This window comes from Musca vetustissima, unplaced genomic scaffold, assembly GCF_032173495.1.
Source record: "Musca vetustissima isolate MV318-11 ecotype Yass unplaced genomic scaffold, APGP_CSIRO_Mvet_v1 utg900, whole genome shotgun sequence".
In the NCBI taxonomy this organism is placed as follows: Eukaryota; Metazoa; Arthropoda; class Insecta; order Diptera; family Muscidae; genus Musca; species Musca vetustissima.
In genome coordinates this window covers 59,743-84,598 of record NW_026885828.1, presented here as the reverse complement: position 1 = coordinate 84,598, position 24,856 = coordinate 59,743, and the positions used below count along the sequence as shown (strand labels likewise).

General features: G+C 37.2%; 1 protein-coding gene across 1 annotated transcript; it reads right to left on the bottom strand.

Annotated features, from left to right (window-relative positions):
- Positions 1-366: 366 nt before the first annotated feature.
- LOC133333061 (uncharacterized) lies at positions 367-24,856 on the bottom strand. Its single transcript, XM_061541393.1, has 8 exons — positions 24,811-24,856; positions 4,844-6,419; positions 4,587-4,781; positions 4,355-4,520; positions 4,135-4,288; positions 3,919-4,061; positions 3,552-3,768; positions 367-2,576 (listed from the first exon to the last, which is right to left on the bottom strand). The coding sequence occupies exons 1-8, from the start codon at positions 24,854-24,856 to the stop codon at positions 367-369; spliced, it is 4,707 nt and encodes a 1,568-aa protein (XP_061397377.1).

Below are 24,856 nucleotides of genomic sequence, written 5' to 3'. Positions count from 1 at the left end.
ATTAGTGGGGTCGTTTTAAACATTTCAATAATAATGCAACTTACAATTATCAATTCAGATACATACGCACACATACACACTAACAAACAGCAAATCTTGTGTTTTGTGGTTTTTGCGTGTATGCAGGTCGTCAACATTTAGTGCTACTTTATTACATAAGATGGAATTATTTTCTAAACTAGATAAATCTAATGGCATTTGTTTTTGCTCAAAGCCGTAGTCTTTGGATAATGATGAATGATTCTGTGAAAGAAAGTGAGTGTGAGTTACGAATGCATGCATATTTGAAACTATTTAGGTATTTTCTATATATGTATATAGTTTTGTATGGCAACTCTAGTCTAAAACTTTTACTGTGGTTTACATTCACTTATTGAAATTATCAATCTGCTGAAGAACCCAACTTCGGGTACTGGATGGGCTCAGATCTGGCGGACACATGATAACACCCGGACCTCGATAATTTGTTATGGGCAATGTTTGATCTGTTATCGACATCGATCGTTTAAGGGGTGATTTTTCTAGAGGGGAGGGTGGCACATTTACGGGTTTCGGCTTGACCGGGGGGTTCTGTGATATTCGCATTGATTGTGAAAGATTTTTATCATTTCGGCGATCATTGTCATCACTATACACAGCCGAGTCTCGAAAATCCGTCTCTAAACTTGCCTCCACGCTGTCCTCGTAGGCAAAGCTATTCTTGTTGAACTGGGACTGGGATTTGCAATCAGCGGCTGTCTTCGACTCACAAACACTGTCGTTGGATGAGGTCAGTGAAAAAACGGAATCACGTTGTAATTGTTTGTTTTGATCGCATTTTATCATTGAGAATAGCGTACGTGGGTCGGCATAGTCAACATGGGCCATCCGTTCACCTATGGTCTCACTGCCTGGCAGATGTAAAACTGAATGGCGTTCCCTTTCAAACTCTGCCGAACCTCTCCGCTCCAGACTGCTTACCGAGCGACATAAGGTTGCATTGGATGACGAATCCTGAACAGCCAAGGTGGAATGACTCCATAGACGTTTGAGGATACTTTTGGCCGTTTGTGGTCGTGTTTGATTAAAATCTGATGTCCCATGGAAGCTGGCACTCATTTGTTGGGGTAAATCATTGAGATTGTTTTCTGCAAGATTTTGCGAATCAATGCTATCTCTTTTGAGGGTGACAGTAGATGATGATGAGGACGACGGAGAGGTTGGTGATGACAGCACTACATCTTTGGGAGGCAGCGGAGGAGGAATTTCGTCATCATCATCGGCATCATCAACATGTTTTAGTACTCCATCGGCAGTGTACACTAATGTTACATAGTCCGATTCTGGTCTTGGGGGTGATTTTCGTTCCTGTTTCGGGCTACTGCTGCGAATATTTAAATTGTTATTTATGTTGTTGGTGTTATTGTATTGCACTGATTTCGATCGCGACATTATGGGGGAGAACTTATATGGAACATGGACATTTCTTAGAAGAGTTTCATAGATAGGTTCTTCTTGGGTTTGTTGATTCAACGGCTTGAACTCCAGACAGTCTACTTCGGTCTCTAAGGGAGGTGGTGATCGTGAAGGAGGTCTTGGTGGTACTTCTAAAGCCTCTTTAGTCCATTTTACATCGGAAATTTTGGGAGAAGTACCATTCTTATCAAATGATCGTTTCTTCTGCAACTTCGAGTAGAGTTTGTCAAACTCTTTGCTATTCTTGAGTAGATCCAATACTATTTGAGCATCCTGTCTGGCTTTTTCAGATGGTGTTAGGGTTTGTGATCCGGGCAAATTTGGTTCAAGAGCATGTGATGATTCCTCAGTCTTCTGGATGACATCAGGTAATTGTTTTTGCTGTTGTTGAGTTTTAGGGTTATCCGACTCCTTATGTTCGTTGTGGTTTAAAATATTTTCTGAAGATTCGGTAATTTTCAATACAGTGTTGTTCGATTCTTCAAACTCACTTAAAGCCATGTAGAATGTCGATGTCTCCTTTGTTTTGGATTTTTGTTTTCTCAGCGTGGACGACATACGTTTCGGCAGGGTTTTACAACTCGTCACTACTGCACCGGTAGTATTTGTCGTTTTATCTTTCGTGGTGTCTTGATCAATTTTTTCCAAGCTTCCCGTTTCTATGCTAATACGAGGTACAGACTTACTACGTTCTTTTAAAGGTTTTCCACCGCCGAATCTGAATGATTTACTCGCCTGACGTGCTGACTTTGCCCTACTATCTTTTGTCCCATTCATTTCGTCAAATGGACAGGAGCATTTGTCATTTTTAACACATTTTGAATTTTTGCAAACATCATCACGTAGTCTCACCATATCTTCGACCTCTGCTCCCATGGAGGCTAGCGACTTATCGTTTATACTTTCAGCACTTTTCGAAATGGACTTGAGGAAGTTGTGGGACTCCTTGTTGGCGGTCTCATTGAAGACTTCGATGGATGTGGCATTTGTGATGGTTTTCCTCTTCACCTTGGAACGGTTACGCATTTCGCTGCGGCGAAACTGATTGCGACGTTCTAAATATGTGGGAGTAGATGTGGAATGTAGGCCCCACTTCCAAGGACTTTTATCGGATGAATGATCTGCAATAAACCGAAGCATGTCAAATAATAATTCTAAAAGGGCGGGTGATTTTAGTAACAACTTAAAATACTAATAAAGCCAATGTTACAATGGAGCGACAAATGTGCCTACAACCATGCGAATGTGCGGCTGTACCAAATTGTGGGTATCTGAGTTGGGAGATATTGTCAAGACACTGCAGACACCTGCAATGACTTGATTCTATCGCTTAACAAAGTACAGATGTCTTTGGTGATGGATTAGGGTGCGAAAGGTGCATTCAGATGTATAGCAGATTTAGACTAGCAGTACTAACCCTAATTTGGTGTGGTTGATTTTGTATATTTTTGTATATTAATTTGTTTTTACGATTGGTAAAATTTTAGCTTCACCCATTTCATCGATCTACAGATTGATTTTGTACATTTTATCTATACAAAACTTTACATCACTAAAATTGAAAGAAAACAGTGTCTGGTTAGCCAAATATTCAAATAAAAAATAAGTTAATTTCCAATAGTCCTTAGCAGAGTTCGACTAGCTTTCCCATTTTTCATTAGAATAACTGATCTATAAAAATTCCCTTGAGAAGTAGGGATGATAATGGACCTAGTTTTCTTACATGTATTTTTTAATTCAAATTATTTGTTGATAAATGTCCAAGGCTACACATTCATTATGAAATTTGGGACTATATTAAGAAGATAGTGTAGAAGGGAGGGTGTCTTTTTCTTTACAAAAATGTGATTCATTCAGCAGAATCTTGTATGAATGTACGTACAAACAATTATTGCGAAAAAGTTCATTACTCTAACAACCAAGTCCATTATAATCCAGCTTCCCTCAATAGTTACAGATAAAAGATAAATACATTACAAATATAATCACAACTCAACAACAACAACATATGTATGTGTATAACGTGTATAAAAAAGACAGCAACTGAAGGAGTAACTCGTGACAGAGTCAAGGTGTGATTGAAATTGACGACATACCTTCTTCATCGCCCAATTGGTAGACCAGTTCCTTGGCGCGTAGTGGAATGTTGTCGAACTTTTCGAGTATGACACTTTTAATGTGTTGTGTCCACAGGCGTTTCTGGTCACGATTTTTAGCTGTTAGCTTGATTTGGTTGCGCGGTTCATCGTATGGTATTACATAAAAGCTTGTAGGTTCGCCGGCCAAGTGTTCGCTCAGCATGAGATTATTTTGCTAGAAGTGGAGAGATAAGCGTTAGTTTTTTATTCGGTATGTTTATTTTATTTTGGAAATGAATACGTCGGTGTTGTGGATTTTCAATTTCAGTGGCTTTCCTTATTTCTAACCTAGTCTTCGTCAATGGGCGGGACTGGCGCTACTTACGTGTATGTAACTTTTGAATTGCAAACGATTGTCCTCTTTGGCTTTGGCTATTATTAACATGGTGGCGAAAAGTAAAACTTTCCTTGGCTTATTATTTTCCATAAGTACGCCCTCCAAGCGTAATTCGCCCAGGACAGTAAGCTCTAAAAGGCGATATATGATATTGTTATTTAATACATGTTGATATTACACAGCAAAACTGGTCGGGTAAATTACCTGGTCCCATCCATCCATCTAAAATGCCAGAAAGCTCCTTTACTCTTGTTTGCTGTTCCAACTTCCTCTTTACTTGATCAATATTGCGTGCCACCTGACGCATTATTTCATAGGCTTGCATTACCTCTTTGATGTCGCAGTGTTTTCTCAAATTCTAAAATGATACAAAAATAATGTTCCTGAGCAGAAGCCCTGTTCCGTATCCACACTAACAACTTACATCCAATAGCAAATGGTATTTTAAGATTCTTTGTACAGGCTTGAGCAGATACGATCCTAAGGGCAGAGTATGATGCAGCATTCGTTGCGTAGATGCCAGTAAGGCATTGGTATGTGTGGCTTGTAGCAATTTGGTTAGCAAGGAAATGGCTTCGGGATAGCTTGTGCTGTAATTTTAAATAACGCAACATGTTTACTCGAATCCGAAAGGATCATAATTCAGCGTGGCTTACCAATAGGTGGTGTACACATCAAATCCATCTTTCAGATCGATAAAACATTTGGCAATCTTAACTGGATTCAAAATGGCATCCGATAGGTGTTTGAGCAAATACTGATTGAAGTGGTAAACATCTTCAATATTCGAAAACAATACATGTAGTTCGTTTGGGCGCAAACAGGCACGCTCCTTCCAATCCAAGAGATATCTGCAAGAAAAAAATGTCACTTACTCCATCGTTGTAACGAAAAACACAGTGAGCGCACATACCCATTTATAATTTCTCCCAAGTCGTTGACATAGTTTCTCTCTGAGTCGACAATTTCCATGCAGGCTCTCTCAAACACCGACATTCCGGAATGTGTTTCCGTCAATTCGTTTTCACTGTGGTCGGCCAAACTCTCCACACTTGCTAGGTAAGACGTATTGAATTTGCCATTCATGTGCTCGGCGCCCGAACTGGAGCTAGAACTCGATGACGTCGTGGAACATATCGATGATGATGACAATGGACGATGTTTCAGTTTGGCTATATCGGGCAGAAGAAGGCCCGGTACTTTTCTCGATTCCTTGGGAGAGAATTTGCACTTGATGTCGGTAAGACGGTCTAAACTTTCGGCTGAAATCTGGCTTTCGTCCGGCTCCAAATCGGGCAATATCATTGATCGCGAAGCCGTCTTCTTCACTTCAATATTTTTCTGGGCAAAATCGCGGGCAGCCAAACTTTTTGAACGGGCATATGTGAGGGGTCGCGTTGCCGCGGTACGAGTGGTATATTTTGAGATCACTGGCTTGTTGATGGCATCAACAAGTAGAATATCTTCTGAATCGACTGGCCCATTACTGGTGTCACTAAAATTGAGATTTGTTTGAATTTTCGTATCTACGTCCGAGTTAATACTTGTGTCTACTGTGTGCTCCCCTACACCGATGTACTCTAAAGACATATTGGAGACTATCTCATCGAGTGTGGACTCATTAGCCAGGCACTCTTCTTCGTAGCGCCTTTGTGGCAGACTAAATGTGCGATTGCTATGCAAAGTTTCACCGTGCGTGGGATCAAACACAAATTGTGATGCGTTGGTTGGTGTCCGATCGTCATCCACCCCGGGAATGGGAACTATGGCAGGTGTTGGTGGTTTTCTCAGACCATGCACAGCTTTGACTTCAGATCTACGAACGGGTTCTACATCATCATCCTCGTCCTTTACACCATTACCGTTATACGTATCAACCAAATCTGTCCCGGTCTGTGCCAATTTTCCTGTGGTTTTCGACAGTGGCAGGTGAGAAAATTTCAATTTGTGTTGTGTAGAATGGGGAGTCGATGTCTTCTTATACAAGCGCTGTTGAGCATTAGTATCCAGCTTTGGTGTGTTCTGCAGAGCCTCAATGTCCACAGCGTCGATTGCTTCCGCATCGGCATGGGTGATAATCCTCTGGACATTTGGTGATAGAACGCGTATGTTGGTGCGATGTTTACTGAGGGTGCTACTCGTCGATGCAACCGATTCCAGAGACCCTCTTATACTGCTATTGCTGCTGCCGCTGTTCGACGGAGTGCGAGAGATTTGCGACAGATTATCGTTATCACTGTGACCGGCTGTTTTGAGTTCAGCCCTTTTAGCATAACTCTGGAGTTTACTTAGATACGATTCTGTTGGTGTTTGATGCTGCTCCTTAATCTGTAGAGTTGAATTATTGTAGTGATTATCACAGTCGGATTTGGGTAATTTATTCGGTGTTGATGGTGGTTTAGTTGACGCTGCTGCAGATGTATTATCTAGCACTGTGGTCAGTTTATCATAAATACACAATAGGGATGGTGCCAAATCGGTTGAACTGCCTGTAAAGAAAAGAACGAAAAACACAAAAATTATATATATATATATATATATATGTAGGTTATCAAGGTATTATGCGATTTGAAATACATCAGTAGACAAAGAGCCGAACGTTATAATTGTAAAATTCTCCAAAATATTAAAGTATATTATATATAAAAGAATAATATTAGACTAAAGAATAATATTTGCATGCCTTATATTAAGGGATGTCCCACTGGAAACAGAGAGTTCTTACGTTGGTTTTTGACAAAGATTTCTTCAAAATTATTCTATAAATCATTTTGAATGTTAAGAATTTCGATTTTGTCTGCTGTTGAAAATTCCTACTCCTAAATAGAAAAAAGTGTGTCTTTTTGAATATCAAACCTTGAAAATCTCAAAAATTGTATCAGAAACCGTGGTTTATTTATAGTTCTCGAAATCACAACCATAGATCCAAAATTTTACTTTTTCAAAACTAATTTCTTTATATGAGATCGTCAATAAACGAGTGAATAGAGACCCATGGATCAAAACAAATTAGAAATTCGCTTGCATTATTTATTATTGTGAAATTATAAAATTAATGTGGCCATTGGTGATGGCCACGCTTGAGGAATGCGACAAAACACATTTACGGGCTGCATGGCGATCAAGGCAAATGGATTTCCCACAACAGCCTCACATTTGTATATTATTCATCGACTCAAGTATTTTGACCTCCCGCCTTTCCAAAAGTACTTTAACCCAAATTTTCACACACACACATACCGTTGGCATGGCATGGACCAAAGCATAAATTCGTTCATCATCCATGATTGGAGATTGAGCAGAACGTTTTGCTTTCATTTTTTTATATAAAATGTTTCTTTTCTTCTTGTTCTGGAGGAAGATTTTAATGTTGCTTCCGCGAATACTTCAAAGATGTACTCAGCACTGTTCAGTTCTTCAACACAAACACACACTTCAGTACGAATTCCAGAATATTTTTACAGACCAGATGAAAGGAAAATCTCCCACCGATACAACGGTCTGGAATGCATTTGTTGTTGAGTGTAAGCGAACTAAAAATAGCTTTTCTCAGAAGATCGGTGTGGTTATGGCAACGAGATGCATGCATGACAGTTCTGGGATGAATGTGAAAATATGTCGTGGCATTGTGACCATCTTCACTTCGCCAGCCTCACACTTGTGCTGGAAATTAATGTGGACCCGTGTGTGCGTTCGTCTGTCTTACTCGGTTCCAGTTGGTTGTGTTTTGGTGGTGGGAGCACGTGTAGATCGAATCGGATCACCACTCATTCCCTAACTCGCACTCCCTCCTAGATGTGGTAAGGCAACAACAAAGAAATTTGTTTCATTATTAATTGGACGAATGCCTGTGTCGATCGGGGCAAAATATATGCGCAGAGTGTGGGCAATTGCAATTTAACATGCACCACCACCACACCATTCGATTACATTGAACTTTGGAATTCCAATAAGACCACCACCCTCCGCCCAGACCGCCAACGGCAGGCACCAATACCCGATTGAAGATGGATACAACTGGCGCCTCTTAGACACGATCCATAATCCAGTGTTACAAGCCAAGCACAATGTAGTCGGCCAGCGTTAACAAAAACAGCAACAACTTGTACCAGCGCATTTAGAGGGAAGAGAGAGCAGCTTGTGTGGGTTGCCAGGGGGACGAATAACTTTAAGACCAACTTGTGTGTTTATTGTTTTGTTAAAACAATATAAATAAAACAAAGCAACGGCAGTAAATAGCTAACGCAGATCCCTTTGAATCGGTAATCGGGAAGCATATGCATACATATACATGCTTTGTTTTCAGGTTTTCTTTACTGACACGCCGTAAAGTCGGAGTTATCCACCACTACCAACACCACCACCACCACCGACACATGGCCACATCGAAAAAGTGCACTGTGCGCCTGCGATGATTAAAGTCTTTGGAATGCACCTATAAAATGTTGTGATTTATTCACTCACAAAGAAACGAACATCTCGACTGACATCAGTCGCTATGAGCGATTACATTCGAAACAAAGTGCCAAAGAAGGAAATTTTGCATTGTTTCTTCTTCTTACCATATCCATAGTAATTTAATGGGAAATTCTCAAAAATATGAATATTCATATTATTCTCAAAGTTAAATCGTTACACACTATTTTGAACGCAACAATAGCATATGGCTTGCATACATACCACTAGCAGAACGTCGCATTTGTATTAATTTTCATATTCTAAATATTCAAATTAACTTAAGAGGGACTATTTCAGTACAAAATTCCTCTAGCAATTTCGGAAACGTTTGAACTGATTACATCCAAATTGTAAATAGTGTAGGGATTTTGTTATATCAATGTAACAATGTAGCTGTGTGTATTTATTTCCTTCGTGGATTGTATATGTCTTAAAAACTAAAAGGACCTAAAATGCATTGCTTGTGATATTGTTCAGGTCCCTAATAAACTTCTTCAATTTTAGCGTGTACGCAAAGTGTTTCTTATCAAAATCAAATTACTTCCCATAAATTGGTATTTTTAAATAAGACTTGTATGGCTTGACTAAACTACAATCGAAAGTGGTCGCAATATGCGATAGTGAAAATTTGCAAAATGTTTTCAAAATGTTGATTGATATGTCCCATCCAACATGATTACAACATTGCAATTTACAGTTTATTTTTATTTAAATGGGTTCTAAACAATTCCAACCTCATCATCTACCACTACATACCTAAATAAGTTAGAATTCTTCAAAACGTTTTTAACGGAAGTTGTTCCGTTTCCTTTGCCATTCCGTGTGTTGGATATACATTTCTATCGCCCATGACATTCATTCATTTCTGTATACTAAACAGGAGGTTGATCCGCATACGAATGACGCTTTGCACATGCATTTTAAGAAATGGAATCCTTTGAAATGTTTACGACTTGCAGTGAAGAGATCTGTCAAGAGTCATTCATATTTGCAGGCAGCGAGTTAACACATGTTTTTCATACACTTGGTGTTCTTCTTCGATTTCTTAGCGTCTCTTCTTCAATGCCTTGGCGACGTGCCGAAGGCGAAGTCTGTAACCCTGAAAAGTTGAATGACTTCTTGAGAAGTTCTATCTAAGCTAACAGGGACACACGAAACGTATGCCCAGAATCGAGGAGACACAGAGCGTTTAGAGTTTTGTGCTGTGCGCCTTATTTGCATTCATAAATAGTAATTCGTACGAATACGAGGCAAAGTGATGACAATAATGACCGTGGAGACGGAGGTGGCATTGGTTGAAGTTATGAAGGAACATTTATGCAAAAGCTCTGTTGTGCATATTACCATCACTATACAATTCCACCACTGGCAATATGAAATCAGTCCTATATGTATATATGTATGTTCATATGTACTAGTGATACAGTGCACATTAGTTATCTGTTACAATACATCGAATCACAATTGCACAAACGTTTGTCCAAATATGCTATATGAGTACATACAGACGCTAAATATCGCAAATATATTAAAGACAACCGCATTTGAGAGATGGTTGCCTATTGACAAAACTAAAATATGTTTGGAAATCTACAGCCTGTTTCACTAAGACGATCGAAAGTCCCTTCGAACGAATTGTAGTCACTCTAATTCGAATCAGATTGGGTTTCTGCAACAAACTATAAAACTTAACTTTTTTAACTTTTTCAAATATGTGCTATGCATAAGAATCGAAAGAGAAAGAAAAAAAATACACAAATACAATCAAATATTTTAGCTTGAAAAATTGTCAAAAAATGTATCAGTATTTGTATGTTTTTTAAATGTTATTTTCTATAAACATTAAAATATTTTTTAAAAGTTAGCATTTTATTAAGAGAAGTGTATGACATGAATTTTAGGTATCTTTTGCCACAAAAAATTATAGATTCAAAACTATGTTGATGTTGACATTTTTTTTAAATGTTAAGTTTTCCTTTATGACATCGAAAAAAAGTAGTAAAAATTAGTAGATTATTGCAGTGCGGGAACAGGCCAATGGTCTACCCAAAAAATATTAATAAGGTTAACCGGTAAGATCAGCTATAGTCTACATTGACTGCCAAAATTTATTGTTTAAAGAATCAGAAAACAAAAAATATTTTTATTCGAACCAAAATATACGTCACGATTCTATCATTGCGTTTTGAGTTTTTATCCTGTTCTTGATAGGAAGAGAATACTAAGACATGCATTTGACGAATACAGTTAGAGAACCCTAAATTGATTTCTTTCCGAATGTAAGCGAAAAAACCTTTCAATCTTCTTATTGAATCAGGCTGTAAGTATATGAAGAAATGAGGTGAATATTTGTTTGGGTCAGTATAGCCTGTTTCATTAAAATTGTACATGCAATATGTACATGCAATTCTACTGTAATTGTGACAGTAAAACGATGCTTCGTACATATTGGTTTACTCCAAATGTATTGGGATTCCTTCCCCCCAAATCAGCAAAAACAAGGACCTAGAAATATGCGTGTCTACTACATGTAACCGTACGTGTACACATGCTGAAATGTAGGCGTCCATACTTTATCGCCCACCTTTGAAAAAATCACTTAAAGCCTGCAACACCACACAATTGCATGCAAGCAGCACTCACAATGCACTGTACTTACTTATGACAACAATGTCTAGACTTATATTCGTGTACTTGATTACCCACCTCCCCTTCATTTGTTCGAAAAATGCTAAAAACAACAGCAAGAACCCAGCTCATGAATGAAACGACAAAACACTTCAGCCTAATGGCAAATGGTGCTAAGTAGTCCTTAACAAAGACTCCAACCCACAAACAAAGGTTAAGGGTACAAGGGCTGCCGCACTGTCGAATGACCGTTGCACGGTGTACGGTGCACAACATGTAAGGTTTCATTCTATTATTTTGCGATTTCCATTTATCTGCTTACCTTACAGTAAAGACTGTGCGACACGAACATGCCAACGAAAACCCACAGCGTAGCAAACGGATTTAATGAGCATCCCACCACGAAGAGTATCGAGCCATCACAAGATAATTCATGTGGGAGCCCCTCGAAGACGACACAAGTCACTCTTAATTACGAGTTGCATCCAAATGCATTCGAGCAGAAATACACAAAACGTTCGCAAATGTGTAACCGAAAATACACAGCAAGCGAGCGAGCACAAGAAATATGAACACCACCGGCCCAATCACCAGTATCGATTTCAATGCTTGAATGCTTAGACGAACGGATGGCTGGAGATGGATGGATGGATGGATGAATGTCCAACTGTGAACCCACAAAACGACACAATGACACAAACGTCCAAAACTAAATGTGGTTGGTTGCTTAACGTCCACCGGTGTACATTTGCGTGCCGGGTAGCAGTGTTGACGACCAGATTCGATTCGATTGCAAACCGGTACTAACCTTAGCTGATTAACTTCAATGCATTCCATGCATGGCCCGGCAATGTTGTGTCACTTTTTTCATTTGTTTTGTTTGCCTCTCTTTGGCATGCTTCATTTTTATGTTTTTTGTTTTGTTTGTTTGGGCTGGCGATACATTACCAGCAGAGTGTTAGTTTTCGGAAAAGGGAGAGACTTTTGTCAGTCTGTCGTGCCTCGCTAGGGGATGTAATATTTAAAAAGCCCCTTCAAGTTCTCTTCTGTGACAAAAACGTGCAATTTTAAGAGAAAAGGCGAGACTGCGTGACTCTGCACATCATTTTCAAATAATGCGAAAATTTCTCTACCCTTATTTGGGGGAGAAAGCGAGTTGCCGAACGACAAGTCAACAGAAGCACATAAACACATCAGGAACATCTTTTCCTTTGTATAAATATAGGTCCCTGCGGCCAATGAATTAGGGCGTATAATGGCTCACTGACACTTATTTCCACATAAATAAAATATTAAACGGTGTCAAAGAGTGGTAAACAATGTCGGATAGCTTTGCTTTAACAGCTCTACCTCTCTTACGTTGTAATAAAATATGGAGGAGAAATATTCGATTTTATTTGCGAATATAAAGGATTATGAAAGTGGAATGGGCAATATCAACGTTTTTCTGGGTGTGGATAGATTATTTGGAGCATGAATATAGTTAATCTTTTTTTGAGCTAAATGAAATGAAAATTCTTTTCTGAAAATAGTATAGAGTTGTGTGATGTAATGAAGTTCTTTGCAACTCAATATAAAGGGAGACACGATGTGGATCAAATGTTCATTGAAATGCATGCATATCGCATTTATAGAAATAATCATATACATCACATATCGATCATTTGCTGCAAGACCGGCATAAATAAAAATAAATGATTTCAAAAATGCGTTTTAAGTTTTAAATCGACTTACAACTTACAAGGAACATAGGAACTTCCGCAGCTTCTCAATATGAGTGTGTTAGAGATATTCCTCTGATTTGTTAGTCTTATATAGCGAACAATTCACTATTTTTACTGCTGATTTGTTTTCATTGTTGGAAAGGGTTTCAAATATCCAAATTGAGTTTTAATTATGTTTCATAAAAAATTCAAATACATGAGGATGATTTGCCATCACATTATTTTCTGGCAAAAAAATACAATTCGGAAAAAAAACTGATTAAGTGTAAAGGTATAGTTTTATACCAAGGCTTTTGTTAACAAAATACTCTCAGTAATAGTAGAAGAAAGAATTTATACTTTAAATGTTCAACCCAACATTTAATCGAACGAGTTTCATTGATAATATAACCATTTCTTTTGTAAAAGGTTTTATTTAAATTCAAGCAATACTGGTGAAAAGTGGGAATCGTAATTAAACACAAATACGACTTTGGAATATAATACAACGTGTTTCATTACATTTAAACTCTTTTTAACAAACTTGTCTATGAACAGCCGTATGTTCGAGTATATATTGTTTTCTGAATACCCTTTCCACGACTATAAACATGAACTTAAATACTCTGTAACAATGAATATTTAACTTACAATAAAACTGAAAACAATTAAAAATACATAATCTAAGCTGTTCCTAATGGTTCACAATTCGTTCATCAGACTTTCTAAATTCAATAGCTGAATAAAAGCAAAAAATTATTCATAAATAATTTAGAATTTGTTCCGATAGGACTGTGTGGCTTGCTTGTTGTTGGTATCGCTTTTTGGTATCTATATCTGTTCTTTTTGCTTGTCGCTGTCAGTGGTGTTGGTGCTGGTTCGGCTGTTCTGCGGTTCTTTTGAAAACAATTAAATTGCCTTTTAGCGCAAACAGTGAAAAGTAGAACAATGATATCAAATGAAAGATAACACTGGTTTTCCATTCAAATGGAAATCGACTCGGTGGCTATGGAGATATGTGAGTGTGTTTGGATGTGCATGCAGCCAGCTAGTCAGCCAGTCACTCATTCAATCACCAATCGAGTAATGGTGGATGTTGTGGTTGCCCAGACGCATTTCTTCTAATGCAACATCGGCAGCAGCAACATCACTGACGGCAAAAGCCAGATCCACTCGAAAATCGTTTGTTCGCAAACGAACGAACAAATTTCATCCAGTGGATAAATTAAGGCCTTAAGAAAGACTGATAGAAAAGAAATGAAAGTATGGCTTGGACGCGAGCAGTCAAATACTTGAACATACTGCAATCATGCGCATTGTGGTACAACAATCACGCTCGTATCTCATATGTCACCGACTACACACTGCCGCACGCTCATATGGGAATAAGTATTTGCTTAGCGTGTTTTGCGGCTGGTTGATCCGCGATGGGGTTACTTGTCCAATTTATGGCTTGTACTTGACTTTCACGCGCTTAACTTGTGACGGTGTCACAGAGAGTTTTGGCTGATCACCCTTTTCACCAAAATTTGTTGTTGTTCAATTTTTACATAGAATCTCAATGAGGATGTGTTTGTCGCCGTTTTTTGTTATAAACACACACACTCACTCGCATTCATTCGACAAAATAGACGGTTCATGGACAAATATGGGTCATGGGGTTTAGTTGCCTTTTATGATCGTATTCAAATCTTAACAACGAACCAAAATGCCACATGCCATGCCAGCCATGATGGTCTTGACTAAGTACATCATACGAATTTGATGGAGTACCATGTGGCTGGGTTACATATATTTCTATCATTCATTCGACCGACCGACCGTTCGTTCGTTCATTTGTTGCTTCGTATTTAGCGTAACAGTAGCAGAGCAAGCAACTAGCAAAAGGCCGAAGATCAATTAAATTTAAGAAACGTAGTCACTGCTTCGCATATCGACCCGGGTAGTATTAATAGTAGGCTACAGATAAAATCTTAATACGACAGCCGTATGATAAGTGTGACTAAGCGAACAATTACATTGACGTTGCAATTAATTGACTTACCCGAATTTGATTTGTAAACTATTTCCTGATCTTATATGAAAATCGGGTATTGTGACATTCTTCCATTGAAGTAAGCACCATTGTTTGTATTGTGTAAATTCCAGACATTTACCTCCTGACATACATACATACACATACACGAATGAACAGCACAATGAACACACCCATTCTAATACATAAAAAAAATTAATAACAATTTGAACGAATGCAGAGCAAAAGAGAAGTTGTTCCATTTTGAGTATCCGCATATAGTTCCATATCTTTTAATTGATTATTATGTAAATTGGATGTGACATTCATTCACACCTCCAAAGAAAAATAAATATGAAGTCAAATTTGCCGTTCACTATTTACACTAAGTTTCGGAGATATTTCATGCGGCCATGCTTCAGCATAAATTCGAATGCGTTTGTTATAATTTAATTTTTTGTTTTTTATTTGTATTTACTGGAGGATAATAAATCCTAAAAGCACCTCTTGCAATTATTATTTACTGAAATACTTGTACTAGTCGTTTAAAAAAGACTACATAAATATATATTTGCGGTGATATTATATGCTTTGTATAATTTTGTTTTCAATTTTGATCGACGTTAAGTACTGCAATTTATTTTTACCTTAAATATTGTTCAACACTTTTTACAATTAAAAATAATAAATTACTACATTTTCGATTCAACAATACTTCCTGTTTAGTAATTAGAAATTCACGATTATTTAGAGTAGAAATTCGTTTCGTTTCACTTTGCTGAGGCCCTTTTCAAGTGGAATTGGAATTGATTTTCTTTTCTCCATCTTAACACATTCGAGTGCTAGGTGGTGCCAAATATAGCAGTAGCTCGAAACGTGTTGAATTCCAGTTTGTTGTTAACGTTGATAATTTCGTTTAATTGCATTCGAGCACATTTTGACTACTGGATATTTCTGCTATTGGCCATTGTAGCAAGCTTGGGTGCATATCAACAATTATTAATTATTCAAAACAGATGCGTGACCTCATAATGTAATTTACGTCGTCGCTCCATGCGACCACATTTCAAATCCATTTCCATTTTTAAGGAAATATTCTACTTTATTTGGATAAAACAAGTCTCCAGTCGATTTGTTATCAAAGTCACAGATGGAATAGCCCAAAAGAATGACCACCCAATAACAACAATAATAATAAATTAGTATGCCCATGTATTTTGTTTGATTTCAGAACAAGTTTTATGTAACCCAAAACTCGTTTCAGTGCTAATGGAAACAACAACAACAACAACGAATACAACATATTTTAGATATGAATTGTAGAAAATATGTCGATTACTCTTTCAATTTTAATTTCGTCCCTTATTTGAGTGGAAAGAATTTTGTAAAAAAAAAACATATCTGTGATTTGTCTACGCTGCACCGACGCACACAAACACACATACGTCCACCGCAAAAGCTCTTACAAATCAGCAATTGGCATGACCTAATTTCATCACTTAACGCTCCATTCATGCGAGTAATAACGGCTAAGATGCAAGTCAATTGGCTAAATCGATGGTGACAAATCATCGGATGCTTGTCAAACCCTCAAAAGCCACATTCACACCATAACGCCAATGTGTCGATTTGAGTTGCACATCTTTATAATAACCCACCATCCATTTATTCGACCATTGAAATACCTTTCAATGAGGAGCAGCTTATGACAACAAAGCCAACATTTACATGGATCCATCTTTGACTCGATGACAAATTCACATGAATATGATACGTTTTCTATTGTTAACCGACTACTGTTGCAGATGGAAAGGGTTGGCTCGAATGAATAATGAGGTGGTTTTTTTCTTCACATTCATTTTATTTTCGTAGAGCTCCACAAGTTTACTAAGTTGCAATTACATGGGTATTGGTTAATCGGACTGCATTAACTAACAGTGATTTCATTGGTGTTATATATATTTACAGTAAAATCTCGCTAATCCGGACAATTGATTGCAGACCCAAATATGAATAGTCAAATATATGGTATATGTCTATTCAGGACGCCAGCCCGGACAAATACATGAAAGCATAACTATATGGCATTTTAAAGAGATAAATTCCAGTAGATAGTTTTTATTCTGTTATTTTCTCTTTGCGCTGTTCACATTTAATCCCTACTGTATTTTTGTGCTTCATTATTCCGTTAATCATATAATTTTCTATTATAAAAATACGCTCATGATAGCTTGAATAATAAAAGTAATTTGTGGCTTTGTTATATTTGCTTTGTATTCTCATTTGTTCTATTTCTGCATTTTATTGCCAATAACTTAGCTTCAAGAAGTTTAATAGTGCAGATACAATTTCTAATAGAGGTGAATACTATACAAAATAAATGCAGGGATGATTTGGACGAATAACTAGTTTGACCTTTCGTAGTTTTTCCTACATATTAATGAAGCAGAAACTCTGCTTGACATATGAACATAATTCATATCTATCTAATAAAAAAGTATAACTCAACAGAAGGAGCAGGCTCGAAAAGCTCCCCACAATTCAGGAGATATATTTGGATCGGGAAATCTATTATATATTTTCATTAAAATATCCTGTTGCATATTGCATCTGTGTAATTGTGGAGTGCATGACAATTTATTCCATAGAACACATCATAGTTTTATTGGCGAATTTCCAATATGAACGCCTCCGAGTCTTGATTTTGACAGCCCTGACATTTGTTGAGTTCAGCAAAAATGAGTGAATAAATTCAAACTACAAAACACCTGCTTACTTTATTTGGTTAGTATGCGGTAAGAATTTTTTTGTTGTGACTTTTTAGAGACGTTAATGAAATTATGAATTTAGTGTTAAAGCCATAGCCCTACTCACCCAAGAAATTTTTAAGTGAGTTGATTAAATGAGAGTTTGTTTTGCCAACAGAATGACAAACGCTGAGTACCTAATTTGTTAGTGGTGAGACGGGTGCAGTCTGGCTTCGCTACCGTCAGACTGACCGTATCGCCATTTCTTCATTTTTCTATGATTGCGGCCAAGACCAAGTGACAAGCGAATTGAGGCCATCATGGGATGGTGGTAGATGTTACCGGCTTTTGCGATATTCGCTGGAATGTGGTCACAACTGGTTGACTTGTCCAATAGCGGCTGCAATGTTTTGGTCTAAAGTTAGCCATAAATCATGTTTTCCTAGGAGACTAATGGAACATGGGTTTCTTCTTTTTCCATGACAAGTCGCTGTACTGCCCCACCAACCTTTCGGTCGCTATACCGTCTAAACAGCCAATGCCAAAGAACCACATACAAATTAATGGCTAAAACCATCTTCACATGAGGAAAACATGTGATAACATTTATGGCAACATCTAGTCCCAACAGCTAGCCAGTCAGCCATCCAACGTACTAACCAGTCAACTAGCCAATAACGACACACATACACAACACTTTTTGTATTGTGGATCGCCCCTCGTTGTCTCCAAGGAGAATAAACACAGCAACGCTGCACGTTCATACGAAATTCTCAGTAAATTTACTGCCAAACAAATCGTAAAGCAACCAAACGTTGAGTGATCCATTTGCATCTACATAGCTGGGAATAAATCGATCAATTGTCGACCAGGAAATCTATGGTGGGCATAAAGTGAAACGGTTCGTTCGTGTGTCTAGAACACTTTCTGTAATAATTTAGCTCGCCGGCTTCCCGCCATCCGTAACAATGTTGGCGGAGGTGGGGAGAACAAGTAGGAATCGCCTTTCGCAACAGGTTGTCAATCAATCTATGTCGTCGATTAACTAATGCGTCTTGGCTCCATAAATAGATGGTAATATCTTCTATTTTCAAACTCAATTCATCGTCTTTACGATCTGCCTGCTCCTAATATTTTTTCGCACATTTGCTTCATGTTCGAATTGATAAAACAAACAGTCCGTCAGCACCACCGGTGGAGCGATCCTTCATTTGTGTCCACTGGATATTTTTTGCTGTGATGCAGTTTTTTTCTGGCCACACAACAGAATGTCAGATCATAACAAGTCGTTTTAGAACATAATGTGTTCGTGTAATAACCCAGCTATACACGTTGTGATCTGTATTTGTTTTCGAATTTCCATAGATTGACCTTATCGAATTTTAATTAATTTCTGATTATAACGAAAAGGTGGGTCACAAATTTGTGACCCACCTTTCAATCTAGGTGGGTCACAAATCTATCTTTCAGAGTGGATATAAATATTAAACGCAAATACCAATTTAGAGTCAACAATATCAAACGTTGGGAAATAACTAAACTATGGAACTTGTACCAAAAATTAAACTAATTGGGAATCCGAAAATAAACTTGACTTGATGCAGCACATGCTGATCTTCACAATTCGCTGGCATTGAACCTGAAGTGCTTGAAATGTAATACAAAAAATGTATAAATCACATATTATATACAAATATTCTGACTCGGTATATACAATTCGATATTTACTTTTGCGACCCATGTAGAGAAAACTAATTTGTTTGCATCTAAATAATTTATGGTTTATTGAGGGTGCGGTCCACCACACAAATTATATGAGGATAATACCATATATACAAATGGTTCACCACTTTCTTCAAACAGTTTCTGTGTAGTTAGTTTGAAGCAGGGATTGTCTTGTCTTGCTTAATATGTTCAATTGTTTAAATTCGGTTTCGATGTTTCTTCGGAAATAGTTTCTTTTCCTTCTTTCTTTCTTTCTTTCTTTCATAGATCAGCAATCTCATTCACCATACACAAAAGAAGGTTTGCACGCCCAGTTATTTTGCTGGGTTTACGCGATACATGTGAACACAGGATGTATATGTATGTCTATATGTAAAGTGCAGATAACATTTCACATCTCAAATCGAACCAAAATCGCTGATACGGACAAGAAATGTGGCGATTTACAATGGTCGTAACATCGCATGCCTCGTCCATTAGATGGGTGCACAAAATAGCAACGCATGCCAAGTGTAAGTGGTGCACGGCTTTTTGCTTGTTTGGCCGTAAAGAGAAATCACCTTCAGAAATATGCAGCAGCAGCACAACAATAATAAAACCCAAACCGCTTCCTTTTCACTTTTTGTTTTTCTTTTTCGGTTTTGTTTTTTTATTATTATAGCCGTTTGGTGTTTGTTTGCACTTATTTACATGTCGATTGCTGCTTCGTAAGAAATTTTGTAATTAAGCGCCATTAATTTTCAAAAATATATACTAGCAAAAAAAAAACGTTTTACATACACGCACACAAATTGAAGTGTTTACACATCTACAGTGGACACCATATAATTGGGTCTCTCGAAACTTTAAAAGAAACTAGGGATGATAGTTCGTTTTCGATTTTTAATGAGACACTCATAGCCATTTGTTCGACATGACCTTTCCGGCTTTCCTAAATCTTTGTTATGGCAGAAAACAAGGGATTCACATTACAAAACCACTTGTATAATTAAAACACACATATGTTTTCATGTTTGCTTTCATTTCTCGCAGTGTACACATGTTGGGGTCTATTAGATTACCGCCACCTAGCAATCGAGGTACACTGTTAGACCTACCACCACTACTTCTTTCTTTTCCACCCGTACGACGAACGTGCACACTTGGCAGAGCAAATGGCTTTGCTTGTTTTGAATTTGTGAAATGTTTAGCCTCGAGTAAGTGGCCATTGGATGCGTGGGCCTCACTGGATGCTGAGTGTTGCATCAGTAGGTAAAACCTGTTCGTGCTCAGTTGAACAGCACAATACGACCAATGAATGTATGGAGGAGCGAGTAAACAAATTCAAATGTAAAAAAATAAATAAATAAAAAACAAAACAAAAAAATTAACGCCAACCGCCTCTGACTGACTTTGCTGGAGAGTGGTGGTGGTGGTATGCCTGTGGTGTTCGATGGATGTGTGCAATTCACCAAAAGATGTCATTTAGATTTATGAAGTCTTTTTCGGGGCTACAATAAATTCGAACGCTAAGTATTTCAAAACCGGCAGCTTAATTCAGTCTAAAAATATGAAATATGTTCGCATTGAGAAATTTAGGCGGGAGGCCACCCAACATATGTTCAACCGAACTCGGACGGACGTACGGCCAATACATATATTTGAAAGTCAATAAAAGCGAAAAAAACCGACAGGCACGGGTTACACTCAAAATCGTGTAAACTGCAAATGTACAGGGAAATACAATTTATTTGGTGTTCATGCACACGTTCAAACACATGTCTTATGAAAGGATAACACGAATCGCTTGGAAAATTCCGGATTGTTAGAAATAACAAAAATGCGAGGGTGGTTTACCTAAAAGAGAAATTTGAATTTTATTTTCTTTGCAAAAATTATAAAATATGTGATGAAGGATTAGTTCCCGCATTCGTTATCGAACGAGATTTCATACGAAGGTTGCAATAAAATACAATTGTAATGACAACATATTGGTTTAAAACATGTGAAAATGGGTTGTATCAAATCAAAGTGCATCAATAGAAATAAAAAAAAACAAATTTTTATATTAAAAGTTTCAAGAGTTATTTTAGAGTCAGAAATAAGTATGATATTTATAACGGTGCTTAATTTTTTCTATATTCACATTAGTCTGGTTAATTCAAATATAGTTAACGTATAAAAATATTACTTTAGATACCAACAATAATCAGTTGATTGGATTTAAATCATCTCAGAGTATATCTAAACGGTAATGGTATATTTCAGGATTTCGTGAATCGGATCAAATTATTAGGCACAGTTTATACACGCTCCTAGAGAAATGTAGTCGTGTAGCAGAGAACTAAAAATCCTTACCATTTAGCTTCAGCATGATAATATATATCCAAGATTCGAGGGGTCTTCTATATAGAGAATTATGTATTTTCCCAACATATTTTATATATAAAAATAACTACACAATCCATATTACAGGTCCGCTTAGATATTCCAAAGGACTTATTAACTCGTTACATTTAAAAGGAGTGTAGCAAAACAATTAGCGGTTGCTAATTCATATTTATTGTTTCATATCGATAAAACATGGAAAACAAGTTAATATTTAAAATATATATCCAGTTGATCTTTTTTAAAGACGTCTGTTCAATCATTAGTCGGTTGATAATACACTATATTATTAGATTACAATGATGTCATTGAAGGATACATGCAGAAACCCGTCAAGCCAAATGTGTTAAACCAAAATATTGATGTATTTGGCACAAAACACCTGAAAGTGTAATAAATCGTGAACATAATCGCAATATATCAATGTATGCATTACAATACGACAAAATCAATAGTACGTTGGCTAGTCTTCGAATATTAGTGTAGACTTAATTAGTAGGAAAATATTTGCAAATATCAACGCCAATGTCATTGGGATTTCTTGTATATTTCATTTCCAGCCATTTCACACATTATCACTGCATTTAATTGCTAGTGGACATTTTTATTAGCGAACAACACCTCAAACACCATGCGACGCAAGGAATGTCAATGTTCCGTTTCGTATTGCGTCCATGAATTACACGAGGATAGCGGACGCGCTGCTTGCTTGTAATTTAAGAAGAGCCTCAATTAATTCGGCATTGACTAGCTACTTGTCGATTAGTTATGGCCCATATGAAATTAATGGCCTGATATTAATCGGCTGGGAGCAATGGACGACGGCCTCTGAAGCCGGGGAGGGATGATAATCTATAAAATGTGCGCCATGATCGTTTTGCCTTCATTTACTTGACAGATACAAGGAGTAAGACGCCGCTATGGCCGCCGTTGGTGATGGCCGTGGTTAGTTGGTTGGTTGGTGCTATTTCTGGCACACAGAGTTCGGAGTGGTTTCTGGCTGGTTGTTTGTAGTTGTTTTATTGCTGCCTGCTTTAAGTTCCAACAGGTTATTGTGTAATAATCACTGTTGTCTCAGGCATGGATACATTCGCTGTCGCTATTGTTGGCTTTTCGTTTATGGTAAAAAGCAAGTACAACACCAAAAACAACCACTACTACAGTGAACGCAACCAGGTATGATACCCCCAAACTGGTTTCTAGGTTTCTGGTCTACAGCGAACTTTGATCAGCCAGTCCTCCAACGAAGACCACGACGACGACACCACGACCAACAACAATTGCCACACTATTCACTGCTCGCTAGAGATTGCTGGCGATATTGGAAGCGCATCATCACCAGCAGCAGGGCACGAGGTAAAAGTGGCGGTGTAAATAGTGGCGCAAACACTACATTTGGCACAAAGAAACAAAAGCCATTGCAAAGGTATTGGGGTTAAAATCATTTCTACATTCCCCCGGCTCTTTATCTGCGCCATCTCGGTGCTTTGTTTTGTTATTTTGTTTGTCTTTCGTTGTCAATTTATGGGCAGAAATGATCACATTCATCAGCGCTAATCAATGCGATGCGGGCATCATCAATACCGTGTGCTCCACATTTCTGCCCGTTGTCTTAGGGAACCGTGGCGACGATCGGCAAGCTAGTGAATGCTATTTAAACCATATTTAATGATTTGTTGCTTTCTCAAACCTGAATTTAGAGCGGCATAATTAAAATCCAAGGTATTGAATGACAATTTCAATTCATTCCAGCCAGATGGAGGTCGATGACATGGGAAAATGTTTATTGTGCGAAATGTGTTTTGTTTTTTGTGACATTTTAATGCAAAACCATATTGTATAAAGAGAAAAGAAGCAGACGGGGAGAAATGGAATTGTCATAATCCCACAAGGTGGAGCTGGAGTCAGTAAACTTTAAGTGTTGTTATTTTGCATCATACCGCTAAGCGTAAACGAACAGAATGTCATGCTAATGTTATATAATGTGACACAATGACTGGACGGAATTGTCATGGTGTATATGAGATGGGAATTGAAAAATATATTTTCTGGATAAATGAGTAAAGTTAGCACGGAGTCATATCTATATATTTCTTTAAGTTCTCTTTCCGTGTTATGCCACATTTATAGACTCGCTTTCATTACAGGATTGACATGCTATTTTTAGTCTGGTTTCAAAAGACAAGCAAAAGAGAGATATAAGGGTAAATCTTGTACTAAAAAAGTTGCCAAGTAAAGACGTTTAAGTTTTATCAAATTATTTTTAATCAGCTGATTTGTGGCCAAATATTCATCCAAAAAACGATGGGCTAGCCTTATAAAAATAATAAAAGTGGATTACCATTTTTGTTTTTAAATAAAATTGCACCTTAAAAAACTCGCGATGTAACGAATTTTTCGCTATAACGAATGGGCCTGACAATATATCATTCGTTATGCCGGGCGTAGACTGTACATCAAATTGTACTGGGTATAGCTTACTAGAAGAACATTACTTAGTAATATCCAGTAAGTTCTCAGCGTAGTATCTCCCTCATTTCGCTCACTCTTTCACATTCAAACATCGAGCTAATATATAATAATTATTATTTAGGAAATTGTGTGTACCATTTTTACACTTGATTCTGTCCCAATATTTGCATTATACGCATTATAATATAGCTGTCATTTCTAATTCTGAACATATTTCAATTTTTTGTCGCAGTAGAGTTAGGTATAATTGCTTATCAGTAGCAAAAAATAGAAGAGGAAATACTATTTTTGCCTCACTCTCTTAAAATTGCTTACAACTTTTGTTTGTTTTCAGTAAAAGGTAACGCTTTTCCAGAAAAGCGAAATATAGTGATGAATCTTTAACACGGGTAATGTCATATGTATATTAAATGCAGGTAATTTTCTTAATATTCCCCATAAATATCATTTGGAATACTGTTATAATAATTTAATCATTTATATGTAAAATATACCAACATAAATCCACAAATTACTGCCATTAAAGTATATTCTTATTATTCTAAAATTATATTTCTATTGACATATGTTGAATCATATTCTAAACTACTACGAAGGTCATAACTAACCTTCGTAGTAGTTTAGAATACAAATATACTATTTTTTTGTAATTTAATCGCCTTAATATAAATTTGTGTGGCTCTAATCTAAATATGCTATGATATAAAACAATAACAAAATGCAATGATTTTGTTATGATAATTAAATAGAAGTGTTCATTACTCACCAAAGAAATCTTCCCATCGCTCCGAATCATCAGATTCAATATCCAT